Genomic DNA, 22,630 nt, shown 5'->3' on the forward strand with positions numbered 1-22,630 from the left:
TAGACCATCTGGTAAATTATCACCTTGATAAAGAGAATACAGCTTTTTCATTAATTCACACACACCACAACCACCACCACCCCCAACAAAAATCCCACAAAATAAACGAACAAACAAACAAAAAACCCCAACAATTTTCAGGACTAAATTTCTTAGGAGAGTAATACTAGTAATAATAGTGTTTCTCTTCCACCAAATCTAAGGAATATAAAATTTCAGTCCCCCTCATTATCAGTAAACATTCACTAGAACATTAATGATTTTGCCAACTGTTGCACTCCTATTTCTAGCATACCTCAAATGTATGCTATACTTCAGCATGTAAGATGCACAATTTTCAGGTAGGAAAGAAATGTAAATGTCCAGATCAGGATGTGTATACCAGGATGGGTTTAATAACATTTTGTACAGGCATCATTAGGATAGTTAAGCTATATGCAACCTCTCAGAATATACCCATACAGCTCACTGAAACAACACATTTTCTTTCTCCAAATGCTTCATAACTTACAGAAAACTAAACCAGCATGCAAGAAATTATGCAGTAGGAATCTGAAATGGCACTTACTGACAGCCCACTGAATGATCAGCATATCCAGTTTCTGCTCCTGTTTATTAACTCTTACTCTCAAACAACTGACTCTGGAGGCAGTTGGCTACTGTACAACTGCTGGTTTTAGAGGTTTTTCCTAGCTCCTTACAGTTCAGCACCTGCACATGTGCAGAGCTGCTGTTTTGACCATGTATACTCTCAGCTCCTACTTAAGCCCAAAAGTGAACTTGAAGAATCAGTTGCTGATCTAGGTCCCAAACCAACAAACAAGTGTGTATTGGTTTTGTTTGGCAAGGTTTTGGTAGCGGGGGGGGGGGGGGGGTTACAGGGGTGGCTTCTGTAAGAAACTGCTGGAAGCTTCCCCTGTGTTCGAGAGAGAGCGAGCCCATATTAGCCGGCTCTGAGACGGACCCGCCGCCGGCCAAGGCCGAGCCAATCAGTGATAGTGGTAACGCCTCTGTGATAACATTTTTAAGAAGGAAAAAAAAGTTGGGATGGAGAGAAACTGCCGCCGGAGTGAGGAGTGAGAACATGTAAGAGAAACAAGCCTGCAGACACCAAGGTCAGTGAAGAAGGAGGGGGAGGAGATGCTCCAGGCGCCGGAGCGAAGATTCCCCTGCAGCCCGTGGTGAAGACCCTGGTGAGGCAGGCTGTCCCCCTGCAGTCCAGGGAGGTCCATGGTGGAGCAGATCTCCACCTGTAGCCCGTGGAGGACCCCACGCCGGAGCAGGTGGGTTCCCGAAGGAGGCTGTGACCCCGTGGGAACCCCGCGCTGGAGCAGGCTCCTGGCAGGACCTGCGGATCTGTGGAGAGAGGAGCCCACGGAGCAGGCTTTCTGGCAGGACTTGTGACCCCGTGGGGGACCCGCGCTGGAGCAGTGTGCTCCTGAAGGACTGCACACCGTGGAATGGACCCATGCTGGAGCAGTTCGTGAAGAACTGCAGCCCGTGGGAATGGCCCACGTTGGAGGAGTTCGTGGAGGACTGTCTCCCGTGGGTGGGACCCCATGCTGGAGCAGGGGAAGAGTGTGATCAGCCCTCGTCCTGAGGAGGTGAAGCGGCAGAAAATAACGTGTGATGACCATAAACCCCATCCCTGTCCCCCTGTGCCGCTGGGGGGGCTTGGTGGTGAAATCCGGGAGGGTAGTTGTGCCCGGGAAGAAGGGAGGGGTGGTGGGAAGGTGTTCTGAGATTTCATTTTACTTCTCATTACCTTGCTCTGGTTGATTTGTAATAAATTGAGTATGTTTTGCAAATTGAGTCTGTTTTGCCCGTGACGGTAATAGTGAATGATCTCTCCTGTCCTTATCTCGACCCGCGAGCCTTTGTTATATTTTCTCTCCCCTATCCAGCTGAGGATGGGGGAGTGATAGAACGGCTTTGGTGGGCAGCTGGTGTTCAGCCAGGGTTAACCCATCACAAAGTGTCTGACCCCTCACACTCAGCTGTAGGATCAATTTCTTTTTAAATGTACCTGGAGGCATGGTATCTCCTACTTTCTATAAAACTTCCAACTGGGCCTGATCCCTGCTTATTTATGCATTTTTTATTGCTTGGAGGGAGGGTGGATAATTACAAAGCCAGAGACTAGAACTTCCCCCACCAGCATAGGAGTCATCTGCAAGACTACAGAGTAATGCCTACTTCCCTCCAGAAGCAGCAGAGAGTAGCATCATCCATCTTACACTACAGACTGGCTATTACAGCCTTTCCCCAAAAGGCCTGCATTTCCCAAACACATTCGAACCCTCAGGCTCAAGGAGGCCTGAATGAACCAAATTGTCCCACTTTCTTCACCAGTACTTAGTTAATAAATTATTATATTAAAAATAGGCACCACTCAAGCTTTACAAATAAATCAGAGGCAAATCCTTTCCAGCTGTTTGAAAAAACAGCAATAGGTCCCCATTCTTGGGTCCCTTCCCCTATTTTGGAATCCAAGGGCATGCACACATGCTAGAGGCTGGCAGGATTTGACACTTAGAGTCAGTAACTGCATTTCCCACTGAAACTGTGTGTGGCCTCTGATCAGCATCCTGGCTATCTTGGGTTCTGTGCTAAAGTACCTCTCCATGTGCACTGCCACAGAGCTGAAACTCAGCACTGAGGATTCCAGGATCAAGCGTCTAAAATTTAGGGGTTGCAATATACATCTCAATCCATTCAAATCCTTTCTGGGATCTAATTTCAATCTGCCATGACTTGATAGCTACAGGGATTAAATAGTGGAAAGCTAAAATATAAATTATTTTGTATTTGTTTTATAAAGATGACTTCTATGTAATCTCATAAGAAATAATTTGCAAATCATGTCCAAGATAAAGTTTAAATTCTTTCAGCATTAACAATACACCATTGTCCTGGTTTCAGCTGGGATAGAGTTAATTTTCTTCCTAGTAGCTGGTACAGTGCTGTGTTTTGGATTTAGTATGAGAATAATGTTGATAACACACTGATGTTTTAGTTGTTGCTAAGTAGTGTTTAGACTAAAGTCAAGGATTTTTCAGTTTCCCATGCTCTACCAGCAAGCAGGTGCACAAGAAGCTGGGAGGGAGCATGGCCAGGACAGCTGACCTGAACTAGCCAAAGGGATATTCCATACCATAGGACATCACGCTCAGTATATAACCTGGGGAAGTTGACTGGGAGGGGTGGATCGCTGCTCAGGGACTGGCTGGGCATCAGTCAGGAAGTGGTGAGCAATTGCATTGTGCATCACTTGTTTTTCTTGGGTTTTATTTCTCTCTCTTTTTGTTATATTCCTTTTCATTACTATTATTATTATAATATTTTATTTCAATTATTAAATTGTTCTTATCTCAACCCACAAGTTTTCCTTTTTTTCCCCAATTCTCCTCCCCATCCCACTGGGGGGGGGGGGGGGGGGGGGGCATGAGGAGTGAGCAAGCAGCTCTGTGGTGCTTAGTTGCCAGCTGGGCTTAAACCATGACAACCATAAATGTCAGTATTCCCATAAAATTATCCAGATAACAAAACTTACTTTCTTGGAATTGTACAACAGGGATGCAATTAAAACTGCCCCAAAGTCTTTGGTACTTGAAAATCCCACAGATCAGATCAAGCGCAAAGCAAAAATCTCAAGCTTCTCTTCTGTTAGTGGCAATCATAATAGAAAACAGTACTTTTAAAGGTAACATTAAAACACCTCTAACTCCTCATTTACAGGTCTGTTGCATGCACCAATTCCTTAATAAATTCATACAGTACAAATGCAACTAGCATACAAATAGCTAGGTCCTATAATTTCCATACATGTGTGACCCTAACAATCTGCCTAACCCTGGAAAACAACATACTGGTTGATTCTATATGGACTGGAGTCATGCCCTGTCACCACTGCCTGCCCCACTCTCAGTGGCTCAGAGAATGGCACATATCTTTTTGCCTAGTTCCAGAGAACAGAGACAAGGTAACTGGTGGTATTAATGGAGAAACTTTAACCTTGAGTTGTTAAAAACAATAATAATCATGAAAAACTCAACAGAAAATATTTCTAGGCATGTATTTCAATAGATAATGGAAACAGAAGAAAATAGAGCATGGTACAACCATGCTAGGTGACATTTAGGCTTCAATTAAAAAAAATAAAAATAAATGTTTCTTTAAAAGTTATTTGAGGACTAAGATTCCTCCCCCCCCCAACAGCCTAGGCTACCAATATCAAAATATATCCATAGACACATATACTTTGGTGAACAAATCAGTAGGATTTTTCAATCATTACACTACAAGACAGTTTGGATAATCCTCAAATTAGTAGGTTTTCAACATTTAGGATAATGTTCAAGTGAGTAGAAGTTTCCTACATAAAATTAATTAAGTTATCTTGGTAAAAGATGGTATATCAAAAAAAATCTATGATCTTCAAATTAAATGCTATACTTTGACACATTAACATACATTCTTTAAAGTAATATAGTTTGTAAACACATATAACAATGTTTATGTATTAACTATATTAATAATAAGCTTTAGATTCTATAAACAGTATTTATTGAAGATTTGTTCTTTTAATAAAACGCAGCTGACAGTCTCAAGAACTTATAACATTTAAGGTGAAGTAATTTTTTTTCCTCAGTATTCAAAGTGCTCATTACTTGTCATACACATTTTAATTTTCCCAATGAGTATCTTTATTTTCATGCATCTTCTAGATAGAGATCATCTATCCATTCATTCCTTATAGGATAGACATGAACAAGTTCTTGAAAAAAAACCCACTTTGATTTAAAAAAAAAAAAAAGAAAAAGAGAGATCCACACTGCTCCCCCCACCTCCCAAATTCTGAATCCTAAATAACTTATGGTAAAGATACAAATTCTGTTTTGGAAGAAAACATACAAAATATACAGAGTGTAGTACATGCACCTAAATATCTTGATTGTCAAGTAGTGCAAGTTTCCACTTTGACATACACACTTTTTTATAGACAAGAGTTTGTTTCACTGATCTTTGCTAATCCCATTTCTTGCCATCTTTGGTAGTCGTTGTCCCTTTGTGTAAGCATGGTACCAGAAGTGGAGAAACAAGACTAAAAACATAGACCCATATAGCCAAATAATAAACATAAAAATTGGATACTGGTATGGACAATCATCCATGATGTAGATTTGTCCTATATGTCCTGTAATCATAATAAACTGGACCTGGAGGAAAAAGATGTAGAAAAGAAATACTTTTTTAAATAAATGACAAACTTACTACAGAAGTTTAAAAAGATTCAGCATAGCTTGCATACAGAAAAACAGAAAGTTGGGGGTGGGGGCTTTTTAAAACTATAGAGATATACCTTTAAAGCCCCTCTCCCAAAATGTTACTTCACTGAAAAACATTTTCACAGAGTAAAGAAAGAGAAGCCCTGGGACAAACTGAATCACAAGCAGCATTGAGAAACCCATACTAGGAGAAAAGAAAAGGAGTCTGCACTGGCCAGTTCAGAGAAGAAAGAAGGAAGCAGACATGTGTTTGACCAGTGACAAATGGGAGACTTCTTTAGAAAAATTAGCCAGAAAAACAAAAAGACAACCATTATAGGACTGGTGAACATGAAGTCCCACCCACCCCACCCCCGCACACTAGCATGTGACACAAGGGTCCACAAGGTCCCAAAAAACAATTTAATGGAGGATTTAAAAGAAAGAAAAAAAAAGTCCACATGAACTCCAAGTTAATAATCCACAGGTAGTGCCACCAAGACAAAAAGACTTTAAATAAGTTATATATATTCAAGCTAAATCATTCAGAGTTACACATGGTTACATGAACTATTCTAGTAACACCAGACCTGGTGCAAGCAGTTACATCCACAGCTGCTTCTCCCTGCTCCTTTCCCTCCTCCATCAGCATCCTTGCTCAGGCCAAACTAATTGTTTAGCCAGAAGCTGAATTTTGAAAATTCAGCTATTAAAAAAGCCGGGCATGAAGAAAGCACTCGGAGCAGTAATCATTTGAAAGCGATCTAATGCTGATAAAACATGTAATGTAATTATTGCAAGAGTCCTTTTTAATGCTCTGAATTAAGGAGAGGTAAATTCTCTAAACACAATTTCTATGAAAGAATGGACATGAAATTCTTAATAAATACTTCTTTTTCCCTTTGCTTATTGCTATTTACATGGTATTCTATACATTAATTAATCATGTTTTCTTGGTGTAAACTTATAGTCTAATCATTTTTATACAGGAAATTAGTTTTGTAAATATATTTATCAAGTACTGCATAACTGAAAAGCTCATGTGTCTAAATCTGTGATTATAGTGAACACTAAAGTCAGCAGATTTAAGTAAATTACTGAATGGAGCTCACAACTTTTGTTTTACTCAAAACATGAGTAAAACTTGTACCAACTGTAAGCTACATATATGAACATAACTAAAAGTACAAATGTATTGCATTAAGTCTGCGTTAGCCTTAATCAGCTTTCTGAGAGGTGTTCAAGTCAAACAGAAAATTACTCACAAGTTGTATAGTTGTCATGTATTTTTTCCACCACAAATATTTATGATAGGCTGGTCCCAAAGAACAGATTCCATAATAAGTGTACATGACAACATGGACAATACAGTTCAGCAAAGCATGAAACGTTCCTAAACCACCTGTAGAAAAACAAAATATGGTAGTATTGCATCAAGTATTTAAAAAGCCACCTCAGGTCCTAGTAGTTTGGTTTGACTTGGAGGGAAAAACCCCAGACCACAAAACCTACAGACTTTAAGTATTTAGCCTGAATTGGGTTGACACCAATTCTGAGGTATCTCATCAGTTTCCTTTCTCAGAAAAGGCTTATCTAAGCATTTCCAAAAAAAGCAATGAAACCTAGCTGATCTAATTACCTGTAAAAGGTTTTAGTGGATTTTCTTTTTAAATTATTAAAACACATACATGAAGGAGGTGCAGAAAATTTAGTGGAAACAACGTTCCTCCTGTTTTACACCTCTTTTCTAGACATCATGATGAACTGTGCAAAGCTCTGGAGGATAAGTAATAATTCTCTCCCCAACAGAGATTTCCAGGGAAAGAATCACAGTTTCAGACAGTAAGTTTTCAGAATCATGACATAAGTGAGCATCTCACAAATCCATAGTCCATCTCAAAAGCATATGTACAGTGAAAAGGAAATTTAAGGCCAAGTAATCCTCCACTTTGGGGCAAACTCATGACTGAAACTGGTAAGATACGAAAATTTCACAAAGCAAGTAAGGAAATATTTCCTTTTCCATTGGATCAACTGTGGAGTTAGATGATCCTGCTCAAAGTAATTTTATTTTAATTAACACAAGAAATTATAGGTATTTGATGATCCAAGTAGCAGCATATGGCACAGTATTTTTAAGAGAAATATGAACATGAAAATATTGAGCATCAGGAAGAAAACAAAATGTCACAAAAAGCAGACACTTAGTGAGAATGCTTTCATATCCAAAAGCCAATTTTCCATTAAGAATCATTCAAGTTAAAACTAAAACTTAATTTTGTGATTTTAGTAGCTCACACTAGTCTTCCAGCTTGATAGATCATAACTTCTCCAGCTGTGATTGCAAACTTTCAAAGAAACTTAGCTATTTGTATTTTTGAAAATAATTCAAGTGTTCTTACAGTTCAAACATACTTTGGTTTTTTTTTGCTTGCACAGTGAACATTCAAAAGAAAAAAAAAATAGTTAAAGCGGGGAGGGGGGGGAGAAAAAACAACCTAAGCAACAGTATAAAAATATGCTCCAAAAAGCAACACCATACACAAGCACCATCTTACAATTCCCTGTTTATATCAGATCAGAGAAAAAAAAAATCAGCATCTCTTTTCACAAATGTGTTGTTTTTTAAAAACAGGTTGAAAACGTGATCAATGCCACTATTTAGAAGGAAGGATAAACAGTGATGAAACTGAATACAAGATAATCAGCAGGACTGAAATTTTTGGAAAAAAAATTAAGTTATCAAACAGATCAATATTTAGAAAGATTAGTATAAAGATAAGCAATAGAGTTGCAGGAATAAACACAGCTCTTCATGAGTATGAGGGACTATTACGAGCAGAGGACAAAGCAGATCTTGCACACTTTGCTGAAAGTATTTATCAAATTATCACATTGGAAATTTGAATCCAATGCAAAATCTGAAGTCTGTATCTGGTATACTGATCCAATGTCCAGATAAAAGGCAGAAAGTTAATCACCTATAAATGGAAAGTTTTCAAGGTTGAAGAGGAGGGACTGTTAGCTGCTGGGATTCTTTGCAAATCTATAAACATACTGGACTATATGCTGAGAAACTATTCACAATTTCATCATTAACTTAAAATACCAGTTACTCAGCAATATTTGAGAAAGACATGATCAAGACACCAGCTTCTTAATAACAGAAACTCAACAAATATAGCAGAAGTATATCCTTTTATACACTAGGAAAATCTGCACACAAAACATGTTTAAAAGACCCCATCTACAAATCTTCTGGACTACTTTCAGGGCTTATTTTTGTATTCATAAAACAGGCACTAACAGATCTGATTTAATAGGCAATAGGTCTTTTCATCAATTTGTCACTGATTTTCTGGAAGAAAAAAAAAAGAGGACACGAGTGAAAGAACATGTACACCAACCACCCCCCACCCCACCCCCCCTTCTTGGTAGAAACTCCTAAAAAAACCCCTACACCCTCCTAGAGATGTACTACTAAATGACTGTGCATTTCTCCACTCCATGCTTACCAGGCTATTCTTATGGCAAGCTATATTTATTAGTGTTGCACACTAATACTATAGCATAGAAAGATGCATGCATAGATGCACAGAGCAGGAAAGGAGAAAGTGAAGGTAAGCTAGAAGTGGACAAAGACTTTCAATTCATTAAAATTCAAATAAGTTTCTGTAATAAATAAGGTCCAGAAAATATCTCTGCAGTTTTGAAAAAGCCAAAGTATTAGATGTAAATAAGCCCCAAATATGCTATCAAAAGCCAGTAAAAATAATGGCAACAAAGCCTGAATAATTTCTTAAACAGGCAAAACAAAGGATGGTAAGAACAATGAGAACACAGTCCTCCCTTCCAATTCTTACGTTTCAGGGGGACAAATGCCTTTGAAGTAGTTTCAACAGAGTATCTGCCTCATACTTCTCCCCTAGTACTTCTGATTTTACAGTCATATTATCTCTTTTTCACGTAATAATGCTCTTTTCTTACATACACTTCTCTCCTCTGCACCTTCTTCCCCTTACAAGAAACCAACATTGCACAAAATGCTGTCAAATAGGAAAAATTAGTACTCCCCACCCACTTAAATAATTGTTATGTATGGTGATCTCAGATGTTCCATGAAATACTGCAGACATCTAAATTTAAGAACACTGATGTTCGCAAGATTTTTAATTCTGTTCTTTAAATATTTATTGTCTAGCATAGTTAACTTTTACTACCAGCAGATATGTACAACTTAAACTGTCTCTCCACTACCTGCAGCAAACTTGACTCCAAACCACCAGGTCCATGGCATGATGGAATGATGAAAGACATGCAGGAATGTAACTTGGTTGTTTTTCTTACGCAGCACAAAAAATATCTGAAACAGATTTTTAATGAAAAGAATGTTACAGGAGAGAATCAAGCCCAACATACTTACAGAAAACTGTATGCATCAGCGCTGGTTGCTCACTACTATACATTTAGAAATTCTTTACAGTTGCAGTCTTGGGAGAAGAAGGGAAACTGAGGCTCTGGATATGCAGACTAGTTTTCAAAAAAATTAAACCAGTATGTAAAATCCACCTGTGGAGTCTCAAAGCCAGGGCAAGCTTTGAAAGCAAGCATCCAAGGTTGAGCCATCACCTATGCATGCAACAGACAGCATAAGATGAACTTGCTTGGATCGAGAAGTATCTAGAAGCATCAGATTTTAAGTCCCCTGAACTACTAAGGCAAAGCCATTTGAGAAAATTAACCAAAGGGCTAGCAACAGATACAGACAGGAGAAAATAGTAAGTTAGAGAAATAGCACTATTATGAACACTGACTTAGCTACCCTTAGAAAAAGGCAAAATTGGACAGAATAAATGTAGTAGGTATTCTTAATGGATATCAACAGGCCACATTTTAAAGGACGGACATGGAGGGAAGTGTTAAAGGAAGACAGAGCAAGAAAACTGTGTAAGAAGTCAGGTCATGCGAAAGGTAGTATCAGATGGCAAGGAAAGGAACACAGAAGAAAGAAGTCTGGTGTGCCAGGAAAAACATTTGGAAATGGCTGACTGCTAAATACAGTTAAGAAATTACTTTTGCAATAAAACCAAAAAGCTTCTGAGAAACAGGTACCTAATTGGATGGATTAAAAAAAAAATATTAAAAAACCCCAAAACAAACAAACACAAAACCCAAAAACCTCAAACAAACCAAACCAACTGATTTTTTCAGGCACAGGACTAAATAAAAAGCAGCAATCTAACCAGTGGGTAGTAGAGGTAAATAGAGGACTAAACTGATCAGGCTTTTCCAGTTTTATTTTTCCTGGCCCTTCCATTACCATTCCATTTGGCCCAGTCAGTAAAATCTTCCAGTGTCGAATCAGGAGTATTTGCAGATGAAAGTTAGATGGCTAACTTTGCTTGCAGGGTGTAGAACATACTAACTGCTCATGAGTCAGCTCCTGAATCACCACTGTTGTACCCCACACACAATAAGGCAAATGAAATCACAGCTGATTCCAACACTCAGAAGCTGGTTTGAGAATAGCTAAACCAACCATACTCAGTGTCAGTCTAGGGAAAAGGGGAAGTCAGATGCCTGCTGGTGGTAAGCAAGGTCTGCATTCTGCTTTAATGCATTGCTGCTCAGACTTTCTTTGAAACAGCTTAGAGTGCCGGCCTGATATCAAACACATATATGTATAGTCATGACCACCAAGGCATACACAGGAATTTAGAGCAAGTAAGTAGGGCAATTTATGCTGTATTCAGAACTGCTGATGGAAATATTCCAAATATGGAAGATAAAATCTGAAGATGACATGGAAAAAAAATTCAACATGATCAACACCATTTTATCTGCAATGTTGAGACAAGCATTGCCATAGCACAACAGGTTAGTACATTGTTAAACAGACAAGTTATCAGGGCTTCCTAAATTTTTAAAGTTGTGTTCTCTCATTAACATTTTTCCTGATAATCAATAAATGACAGAGTAATGGGACAATAAGATGAGAAGAGATAATAAGGATAAACACCTTGATGGTATTCCAATAATTGAAGGCTGGAGGGCTAAATACAGAGCAATTTATGCCCTCAGCCAACAGCACTGGTTCTTCTACCGTGAAAAGGAAATATCACTACTTCTTTTATTAGGCTACAAATACTTACAGTGTCTAATAATTCAATGAACTTGGAAAAGTAGTAAAGCCAACAAGTTCGTACCATCTGCAAGAGTAAAAACCAGAAACTGTCAAGTCATAATAGTCATAAATAAAACTAAACAGCTGCAGGAAAAATAAGTAACTATATAAAAAGAAAATATCGGGATGAGTAAGTGGTGTCACAAGGTTGACATAAATATTTAAATGTATAGTTTGGTTGGTTTTTCTTTAAAAACACAAAACATTCTTTAATCCTGAAGGTGAACAAGCCAACAAATACATTGCCTCTTTCTTTTTCCCAATCAACCCCTCCAGTTAACTCACATGCTCTACATTATGCAAGAGGGTATTTTCATTTACTGTATTCCACCCTCTACAGCAGTGCATTTGGTTGTTCAAAAATAAAATCAGTGTAGCATAACAATTTGGCCTTGCATTTGGCAACTTACTCTTAGAGCTGTAGGTGACCTTGAGTAGTCAACAATATCGCACCGGAATGAGTACCCTGTGGCCCAACCCGACATAAGAAACTGGAGCAAAGAAAAGGGAAAGGGCAAAGATTTACTTCATGTCTTTTGAAAAAAAATCATTAATTTCAGATTACTTTCACAATCACTAAGCATGAAGGGAAAACAGTATTAAAAACTTGTTGAACCAGCAACCTTGTCAGTCATCTACCTCTGTGTGGGCTAGCGACCATAAAATCCTTTGCTGTTGCAGATTAATGAATTTCTAATTCCAGGACCACACCTATGGAGAAGAACTTTCTTCCTACACCCATTATCTCAGTATTAGTAACCGAAGAGGAAAAACAGCTGCATCTCAAAAACAATGTTAGAAAAGCAACTTATTGTGTAAATCAGACTACAAAAACAAATCAATCATTTTGAAATTTTTTGAAAATTGCTATCACAGCCAAATATCTTAATACTGAAAAGAAACCAGAACAACATCTTAATACTGAAAGAAAACTGGCACTACAGAAAAATATGGCTTAATATCATCAAAGACAAGGAACAAATCAATATGCACTATATTTTTAGTATCATAGTTTCTAAAATTTTGCTTAGTTGAACTGCATGATTCAATTAGTCTTTCACTGATATCAGGGATGAGATTCTAGGGTTTTATAATCAAGAGCACACGTACAGGACCAAAGGACTATATGTAACAAGTACCATTTAATCTTTTCTCTTGGAATATATTAGAACTCGGACAAGAGCAACATTGTTAATATTACACTTGGCTCATTTACCAGCCAACCTCTAGAACTACTGTATCTTACATGTGTTTAAAGAGTACTTCTCATCAATTCATCATCATCATCCACTCATGCACGATAAGAGGTTCAGCTCTCTTAACAGATGGAGGGTTTTAGTCTGTGACCGCAATAGATGTTTAACTTCCTAAAACAATCAGTTGCTTAAATGAAACAAGATTTGAAACACCATCAGGACAGCACAACACTAAAGCACCCACAAAATGGCTTAGATCCAAAGAGGGAAAGAATCAGCTTTTTGCTGAGAGCCAGACAACAGCAGAGATTCAATCTGTTAAGCTCTATCTATGCATTCTTTCATGAAATTGTAAAATAGAAGTCTTGATAGCAGATTAATTGAATACTGTGTTAGTGTCAGACACTAAAAGAAGTTTAATTTTTTTTAGTTTCTGAGGGTTATAACCAAAACAAAACTTATCACCAAATTGCATGGGGAAGTTTGGTGATTTTTCAAAACAAAATCTAAATAGCAAATGTATGCATCTTGCCCACCACTTATAGCTTTCCACACAATAGTCATGACACGAAGTAGCTGCTGCTGCACTGCCTTTAGAGTGCTGTTAAAAGAAATGTCAAGCAGTTCACTGTAACTCATGATGAAATTTATGCAAATTGAGGTAACAGAAAGGTATGCTGACAAATTGGCAGGATAATCTGACAACTTTTCATTACCAATTTGCCAAACCTGAAATAGCCACATAGCCAGATTTAACACAAAGAGGGTCAGTACTACTAGCATAGTGATGCTTCACCAAGCAAACATATAAGGCTATCATTCACATAATACTACTGTTAAATAGCTACACTTTAAAAAAAACACAAACCAAAACAAAAACCAAACAATAAACCCAAACACAAAACATCACCACCACCACCACCAAAACCCCCCAAAACAACAGATATTAGCTATCTTAAGGTTTAAGGTTCTAAATTAAAGCTTCTACACAGTCTATACCATTCATGGTTAAGGATTTTTAGGTCATTCAACCCATAACTATACAACTCATCAGGCTTTCCAGTCTTAAAGTCTAACATTTGCTTGAGCTATGAACTACAGCAAAATCTCAACATTCCTTTTGAGAGAAAGAGCATTTACTATTGGTGGGGAAGAGAAAAATCAATGCTAAAGATCTTCATGGTTTGTTTTTTCAGGGTTTTTTTGTTGGATTTTTTTGTTGTTGTTGTTTTGTTGGGTTTTTGGTTTAGGTTTGTGTTTTAGGGTTTTTTTAAGGATGAAGATCCCCAAATTGGACATTGTAAACGTACTCTATATACAGTGTTCAAAACATCAGTATTGAGTATCGTGTAGTAGGACAGAAATAATTACAACAAAGAAAAACATGTAGTCTACTTAACCTGCTACAACCCAGGGAAATTATATAAGTTATGAGGATTTTTAATTTTTTTAATTATATGTATGGCACATAAAATATGTTACAACCTTTCTTTCTAGGTATGACATTCCCTTTTTTCCAAGTATCAGCTCAATTAGTTTAGCATACAACTTGGAGGAATATAATTACGACAATCAGAATAATAGGTTTTTTTGAGAATTGCAGAGTGGGAATTATATTAATAAATTTATTAAAAGTTGGTATGAAAATAGTTAGAGACATGAAATATATAAATATGTTACAAATAAAAGTAGAACTTACTTCATAAGTCATATATAAAGAGAGGATTACCACACTAAAATTATAAAGCACCATTATCTGCCTGAGTTCAAAAGGTTTTTTATTTTCCATGAGTTTGGGTCCTAAGGAAGTAACAAAATAAATGTAGGTTCCAATGATAATGGTTGTTGGAAAAGGTGAAGACATGAGTGGCCAGCCTTCCAGTCTTGGATCTAGAGGAGGGGAGAGAGGAGAAAAAAAAAAAAAAATCAGATCTTTCCAATACTTACTAAATCCCCAAACAGCTACAGAAAGATACTTAATTCTTAACGGTTTAGGTTCTTCTGTTACTGATCAAGTTTCAGAGTCCATTCACCTCAAATCCGCACCAGGTAGATAACAAGATTTAGCACCTGTAGGATTCTACGCTTCTTTCTGCATCAATTCTTCACACATAATGAAGAGGAGACACAGAATCATGAGCGACCCAATTTTCAATCTAGAGCTCTCCCTCATGAAAAGTCTGCATTTTCACACATGAACATGGCTCACAGGGCAGCATAGGAAGGCAATGAACAAGCAGATCACTGAGGCTGCATTTCCAAGTGAGGCTTCATTCTTCTGGAAAAGCATGAACAAGTTCAAGTCACAGACAGGGAGTAGCCTCACTTTTCAAGATCCTCAAGCTTTATAAGCAGTACGGTATTAGACATAGTAAGTATGGGGATTTTAAAGTTAGAAGACATTCTGTCCCATCAGTTGGCATTCATAGCTTAGTTTTTGAGGCTTGTGCCTATTCAGTCCAGACACGTCACCACTTTCACGGCACCGTAAAACACACACTTTCATATTACAAACCTCCAAATGGCAAAACTGTTGCAAGTTTCTCTCCAGTTATCCCAGACAGAACTCTTGCAGAGAGAGTCCTTCTCCTACGCATGCCCTGCTCCCTCTCCCCACAGCTGAGGCTGACAGATGTTTCCTCTAAGCTTCACCATGATTCTGCTGCACCCTTCTGTGGTTCATCACCAAGTCCCAGCTTACCAAAGACTTCAACATTTCTCCATAAGCAGGAGAAATAAACTTAATATAATTTTAAAAAATTATTTATTTTTATAAACTGACTTTCAGAAGATTTGTTTCTGAATTACCCCAAATTTAACTATTGACTCAGTAAACTGCTGCTTTCATGGTTTGCTGCTGTATTTTGTGGGTGAAATTATACCACTGGAATTTTTGTTAAATGTTTAATTCATGGCCAGTTGTCTTAAGTCAGTGATCTTCAACCTATGGCATTCAAGTAACACATTGCCCATGAGACCCCTCTGATGTTTACAGCCACTGGAAGTTTTAAAACAGATTGAGGAGGAAAGCACATTAAAATACTGCACACAGCTTGTAACGTACCCAGTGCTGCTGCCCACAGGCCAACAACGACTGTGAACCACAGCACTAGACGTTAGCTAAAAAAGAAATCTCTATGTGTTGCATTGTAAGAGAATCACCAACTCTTCACAACTGACTGCTTTTTCTGCATTCACTCCTTGCACTGACACTACCAAAACTTTACCCCATTGGTCCTCCCAGCTTGGTCCTGAGGAAACTGCATCCAGCCACTAACAGTATGCTACAAGATGCCAAATACAAGCACTGGTAAGCAGAGAGACAAGGGATTCAAATTCTGAAGTCATGGACACCGCAGAGGAAATGCTCCATCCAGTTGTGGTTTAACCCCAGCCAGCAACTAAGCACCAAGCAGCTGCTCTATCACTCCCCCTCCTCAACTGGACAATGGAGAGAAAATATAACAAAAGGCTCATGAGTCAAGATAAGGACAGGGAGAGATCACTCACCAATTACCATCACGGGCAAAACAGACTCAACATGGGGAAAATTAACTTATTGCCAATCAAACCAGAGTAGGGTAATGACAAATAAAACCAAATCTTAAAACACCTTCCCCCCACCCGTCCCTTCTTCCCAGGCACAGCTTCACTCCTGAATTGTCTACCTACCCACCGCAGCGGTGCAGGGGTACGGGGAATGGGGGTGTCGTGGTTTAACCCCAGCCAGCAACTAAGCACCATGCAGCCACTCACTCACTCCCCCCCCCCCAGTGGGATAGGGGAGAAAATCGGGGAAATAAGCAAAACTCGTGGGTTGAGATAAGAACGGTTTAATAGAACAGAAAAGAAGAAACTAATAATGATAACACTAATAAAATGACAACAGTAATAATAAAAGGATTGGAACGTACAAGTGATGCGCAGCGCAATTGCTCACCACCTACCGATTGATGCCCAGTTAGTCCCCGAGCGGCGATCCCCCCACCCCCACTCCTACCAGTTTCTGTACTACATGTGACATCACATGGTATGGAATACACCGTTGGCCACTTTGGGTCAGCTGCCCTGGCTCTGTCTTGTGCCAACTTCTTGTGCCCCTCCAGCTTTCTCACTGGCTGGGCATGAGAAGCTGAAAAATCCTTGACTTGAGACTAAACATTACTTAGCAACAACTGAAAACATCAGTGTTATCAACATTCTTCACATACTGAACTCAAAACATAGCACTGTACCGGGTACTAGGAAGGCAATTAACTCTATCCCAGCTGAAACCAGGACAGGGGGTTATAGTCAGTTCATCACACATTGTCTCTGCTGCTCCTTCTTCCGCAGGGGGAGGACTCCTTACACTCTTCCCCTGCTCCAGTGTGGGGTCTCTCCCACGGGAGACAGTTCTCCATGAACTTCTCCAATGTGGGTCCTTCCCACGGGCTGCAGTTCTTCACAAACTGCTCCGGCATGGGTCCCCTCCACGGCATGCAGTCCTTCAGGAGCACACTGCTCCAGCATGGGTCCCCCATGGGGTCACAAGTCCTGCCAGAAAACCTGCTCCAGCACGGGCTCCTCTCTCCACAGGTCCACAGGTCCTGCCAGGAACCTGCTCCAGCGCAGGCTTCCCACGGGGTCACAGCCTCCTTCGGGAACCCACCTGCTCCAGCATGGGGTCCTCCATGGGCTTCAGGTGAATATCTGCTCCACCGTGGACCTCCATGGGCTCCAGGGGGACAGCCTGCCTCACCATGGTCTTCACCACGGGCTGCAGGGGAATATCTGCTCCAGCGCCTGGAGCATCTCCTCCCCCTCCTTCTTCACTGACCTTGGTGTCTGCAGGATTGTTTGTCTTGCATGTTCTCACTCCTCTCTCCAGCTGCTATTTCTGTGCCCCAGCAACTTTTTTTTCCCTTCTTAAATATGTTATCACAGAGGCACTACCACTGTCACTGGCTGGCTCAGCCTTGACCAGCAGCGGGTCTGTCTTGGAGCCAGGTGGCATTGGCTCTGTTGGACATGGGGGGAAGCTTGTAGCAGCTTCTCACAGAAGCCACCCCTGTAACTCCCCCACTACCAAAACCTCACCACACAAACCGAATACACATCCCAATCCACTTCACCCACTGTGGAATGATTGCTGGAGGTGAATTATTCATATGACACCCCCCACCTCGAAGGGAAGGTGAACCTCCAGGGTGGAATGCAGTGGATATGCAAGAAATCTGCTCCATAATAATTCCCTAAGCAACATAACCTGCAACCTTTATATGTTAGCAACACCAGGGGAGCTTGGTATGCTGACTCTGAAAAGTAACACGGAGGGTGGAGTGGAGTGGAGACACCACGGCCAGGCTCTGTGATCACAGGGATAGGGAACTGGAATGATAGGAATGATAACGGTTGGTCCCTGCATTGAATCCACTGAAGCACAGAGATGAAATAATGGGGGTTCTGTCAACGCTATTGTCTTACTTCTGATTTATATCATAAGTGCCCAGTTCTGGAGTAGTGACACGCTAAATCATGTCCTCTGGGTGAACTTTGCTCATTATAATCTCATTATAATACCAAAACACACCTCCATCCCAAAAGCTACCCGCCTCCAAGGTGCAACCACCCCTCACTGAGCATGCATTCTGAATTTTCTCTAGCATATACCTTTAAAGGTAAAGCAAGGAGATTTTACACCAATCATAATAAAGGTATGCATGACTAGAGTCACTCAAGCTCCACCTAAAAATAAGATAATAGTATAAAAGGGCTTAAGGGAGGAGGAATGTCAGGGAAGATACCATCATAGATAAGTCGAGAGGACATCGCTGACTTCTGGGATCAGTCGACAGGCTGAACCTCTCTTCCCCCCCATAGGGATGCCTATTGGGTAAGATTCGAACCCTCGGTCATACTGAGTGCTTCCCCAGGAAACTTAGAAATCTCTACAGAGTTTTTCCATAATTTAGTGTGCTTGTAGTCAACTGTATTATCATTTGCACATGCTTTGCAGACAGGGTTTTTATCACCAGCAATCCAAAAGAGCCTGTACTGTTGCTTTAATAAGCTGCACTGCTCATTAATCTAGTCATGATAGTTCGTTAACACAACCAAACTCCCCAAGTCTGGTAATTCTCATGCGTTGAACGCAGCTAAGCTGAGGGTGCAGTACCCTATCAAGTGCGTCTGTCATTGTGATAGTTCAGCATATTGAATGCGACTGGACTTATAGTGTTGAATTGAACATCACTCAGAAATTAAACCTAGCCACCCCCAGCCCCTCTGACATCTGAGGATAAGCTGGAATGCAAGGGGGTTTATTTTCTGCCAAATTCCTTTACCCTTTAATGCAATAACCCACACAAGTCATACTGATTAAACTCCCTTCTCACTTGCATGCTGTGGTACTACAGAACAAGAGAAATTGTATTCATCTATACTGGAAAAGATAAATTAGTAATTTTATTGATCAAACCTTAACTGCTTCTCCAGTTTTCCCCAGGAATCAGCTAATCCCTGTCACTATGTGCCTACCATAGTGAGGAACACTCAGGGATGCCACTGAGAGAGATGGGTTTTAATGCCAAATTGAGATCTTTGTCATTTTTTAGTAAGCATGCCGAACTACAGAACAATGGTAAAAGAAAAAAAAAGCATGTTTTATATCCTCATACCAGCTGCAACATGAGATTAACATTCCTTTTCAAAAGGACTGTGCTAGAGTGAATTACTCTGAGGATTAATTTCAAGATACTATAACTCATCAGGGTTTTTATTTCTTTTACTTTGCAAAAGCAAAATACAGTAACGTCATGCACCTAGCTCAATTACCTGATAAAATATTTGTTCAGTAATGAAAAAAAGTTAAAGCTTTACATTCAGTAGCACAGAAAAAACGTAATCTATATATTCCAAGAGTACTGACGGAACTGGCGGAGGAACTTGCCAAGACACTCTCCATCATCTACCAGCAATCCTGGTCAACAGGGGAGGTCCCAGAGGACTGGAGGCTTGCCAATGTGATGCCCATTTACAAGAAGGGTCAGAGGGAGGATCTGGGGAACTACAGGCCTGTCAGCCTGACCTCAGTACCGGGGAAGATTATGGAGTGGTTCATCTTAAGTGCGCTCACATGGCATGTGCAGGACAAGCAGGGGCTCAGGCCCAGCCAGCATGGGTTCGTGAAAGGCAGGTCCTGCTTGACCAACCTGATCTCCTTCTATGACCAGGTGACCCACCTAGTGGATGAGGGAAAGGCTGCGGATGTTATCTACCTTGACTTCAGCAAGGCCTTTGACACTGTCTCTCATGGCATACTCCCTGAGAAGTGTACTCTTCACTGGGTGAAAAACTGGCTGGATGGCTGAGCCCAGAGGGTAGTGGTGAATGGAGTTAAATCCAGTTGGCGGCTGGTCACAAGTGGTGTTCCCCAGGGCTCAGTGTTGGGCCCCGTTCTGTTTAATATCTTTATCAATGATTTGGATGAGGGGATCGAGTGCACCCTCAGCAAGTTTGCAGATGACACCAAGTTGGGAGGGAGGGTTGATCTGCTTGAGGGTAGGAAGGCTCTACAGAGGTATCTGGACAGGCTGGAGTGATGGGCTGAGGCCAATTGTATGAGGTTCAAGGCCAAGTGCCGGGTCCTGCACTTCAGTCACAGCAACCCCATGCAGTGCTATAGGCTTGGGGAAGAGTTGCTGGAAAGCTGCCCAGCAGAAAAAGACCTGGGTGTGCTGGTTGACAGCCAGCTGAATATGAGGCAGCAGTGTGCCCAGGTGGCCAAGAAGGCCAATGGCATCCTGGCCTGTATCAGAAATAGTGTGGCCAGCAGGAGCAGGGAGATGATTGTTCCCCTGTACTCGGCACTGGTGAGGCTGCACCTTGAGTACTGTGTTCAGTTTTGGGCCCCTCACTACAGGAAAGACATCAAGGTGCTGGAGCATGTCCAGAGAAGGGCAACGAAGCTGGTGAAGGGCCTGGAGCACAAGTCTTATGAGGAGCGGCTGAGGGAGCTGGGGCTGTTGAGTCTGGAGAAGAGGAGGCTGAGGGGAGACCTTATCGCTCTCTACAACTACCTGAAGGGGGGTTGTAGTGAGGTGGGTGCTGGTCTCTTCTGTCAGGTGGCTGGAGATAGGACGAGATAAAATGGCCTCAATTTGCATTAGGGGAGGTTTAGGTTAGATATTAGGAAAAGTTTCTTTACTGAGAGGGTTGTCAGACATTGGAATAGGCTGCCCAGGGAAGTGGTTGAGTCACCATCCCTGGAGGTATTCAAAAAGCACGTAGACAAGGCACTCCAGAACATGGTTTAGTGGGCATGGATGATGGTTGGACTTGATGATCTTGAAGGTCTTTTCCAACCTAAATGATTCTATGATTCAGGTAAACCAGAAACTCCTACAGAAGAATCACCATCTGCACTTTATTTAGTCTGGAGTTATACCCATAAATTAGCTGTTTTGTTTCTTCCTTTTTTTAAAATGCAGAAACTAGTCTGTTCTTCAAAGGTGAAAATGTCGATAAGTAATCTGACATGTCTTAGAAACATTTACAGGAAGACAAAGCTACTTTAAGTTGATAAACAGTACACCTAGAATAGGTACACATTGCTATTTAAAATTATTGAAAGTTAGTAAGTTTTAGACTTAAATGACTCACCAGCATCTTTAATCCATTCATCATAAAGTAGCACAGCCTTTGATGTCAGATTGTTAAAGGCCATTTTTACTTGATTAAGATTTTATGATGCTGCCTGCAGGAAAACAAAACAAAACAGAAATATGGATTTTTGTAATTAATAAACCAAAGGTCAATAAAGTGTTTTGGAAAAGACTTTCAGGAAACAATATGGAAAAAAAAACTATGGAGAGGGTTAACAGAGCACCACATGTAAAATACAGATCAGGGAGCATTAGCTGACCACATCGCACTATGCTTGATGCTAATTTATAGCACAGCAATATGATTTTGTAATTTTCTACATACTAAACCAAGGCGCTTCCATGCCATAAAGCATTATCTCAAGAAACCATGCTGTGGTTAACAGTTACAGTTAAGGGGAAAATATAAATAAAGAGCAGCTGCTTAAATTCATTTTTATTGCCATCTCCATTTAAAGTCCAACTCACCAATATGTGAAGAAGTTCGGCTTTGCAACATTTACTACTCAAAACTTTAATTTTCTAAATAAGAAGTATTTCTAAGGTAGGTGGGAGGGAAGAAAGGTGCCAGTATGTCTGCATATTCCTTTTAAATACAATAATTAGCTATGTTATAATTAGTACGCAAATCACACTGATGAATCAACTGTTTCCACATCAGGACCATGAAGTGTCATAGTACCACCAGTAATACCATTAACTCATAAAAATTATCCAGCACGTCCAGTTTGCATGCAGCACCAACCACATATGTAAAACAAAGAAGTACGCTTATATGAATACTGATTTTTGCTCCAAAATCAAGTACTCATCAGCCCTTCCCTTGCCTCATTCCCCCTAGAAAATACTTTTTAAAAATCCCAACACATTTGAATGGTGTCTCTCCTATTCCCACTCAGTATCTCACTTTGCCATACGATTTCTCTCCATACCCCTGTGCAATCTTTACACTGTATTCACCTTTGTTAGTCCAGGCTGCAGCACACCTTGATATCCAGCTCCTTTCCTCTAGCTGCCCTTCTCCACCTCTTCCAGGCTAAGCTAGCTGCAGCTTTGGAGAGCCAGTTCTGCCCTCCTGATGGTGATGCATCTCTCTGCTCACTCCTCAGATCTCTCCACTATCATCTTCTCATTTGTTCTCGCCTTAAGGGTGAAATTATTTTTCAGGAGTGTTATCTCCACTTCTACAAGTACCTCCTGTTCACTGCCATTTCACAGGAGTTTTTAGGCACCACAAAGTACACTACACCCACCCTTCATCACAAGATGCAACACAGACAAGCCTGCCTTCGTTAGAGTTCATCTGATCTACCACTTCCAAATTCTCATTTTGCTCCA

General features: G+C 40.2%; 1 protein-coding gene across 1 annotated transcript in view; it reads right to left on the minus strand.

Moving 5' to 3' along the window:
* Positions 1 to 4,818: 4,818 nt before the first annotated feature.
* LOC126035368 (elongation of very long chain fatty acids protein 7-like) overlaps positions 4,819 to 22,630 on the minus strand; it is a 32,424-nt gene continuing 14,612 nt past the window's right edge. The window contains exons 3-9 of the mRNA XM_049793904.1: positions 21,291 to 21,384; positions 14,347 to 14,537; positions 11,862 to 11,942; positions 11,420 to 11,476; positions 9,525 to 9,630; positions 6,533 to 6,669; positions 4,819 to 5,219 (exon numbers count right to left, since the gene is read on the minus strand). Of these exons, the coding sequence (XP_049649861.1) occupies positions 5,016 to 5,219; positions 6,533 to 6,669; positions 9,525 to 9,630; positions 11,420 to 11,476; positions 11,862 to 11,942; positions 14,347 to 14,537; positions 21,291 to 21,354 (840 nt within the window). The 5' untranslated portion in view covers positions 21,355 to 21,384 and the 3' untranslated portion in view covers positions 4,819 to 5,015. The remainder of the gene's footprint in view (positions 5,220 to 6,532; positions 6,670 to 9,524; positions 9,631 to 11,419; positions 11,477 to 11,861; positions 11,943 to 14,346; positions 14,538 to 21,290; positions 21,385 to 22,630) is intronic.

The sequence above is a fragment of the Accipiter gentilis genome, chromosome W, assembly GCF_929443795.1.
Source record: "Accipiter gentilis chromosome W, bAccGen1.1, whole genome shotgun sequence".
Taxonomy (NCBI): Eukaryota; Metazoa; Chordata; class Aves; order Accipitriformes; family Accipitridae; genus Astur; species Astur gentilis.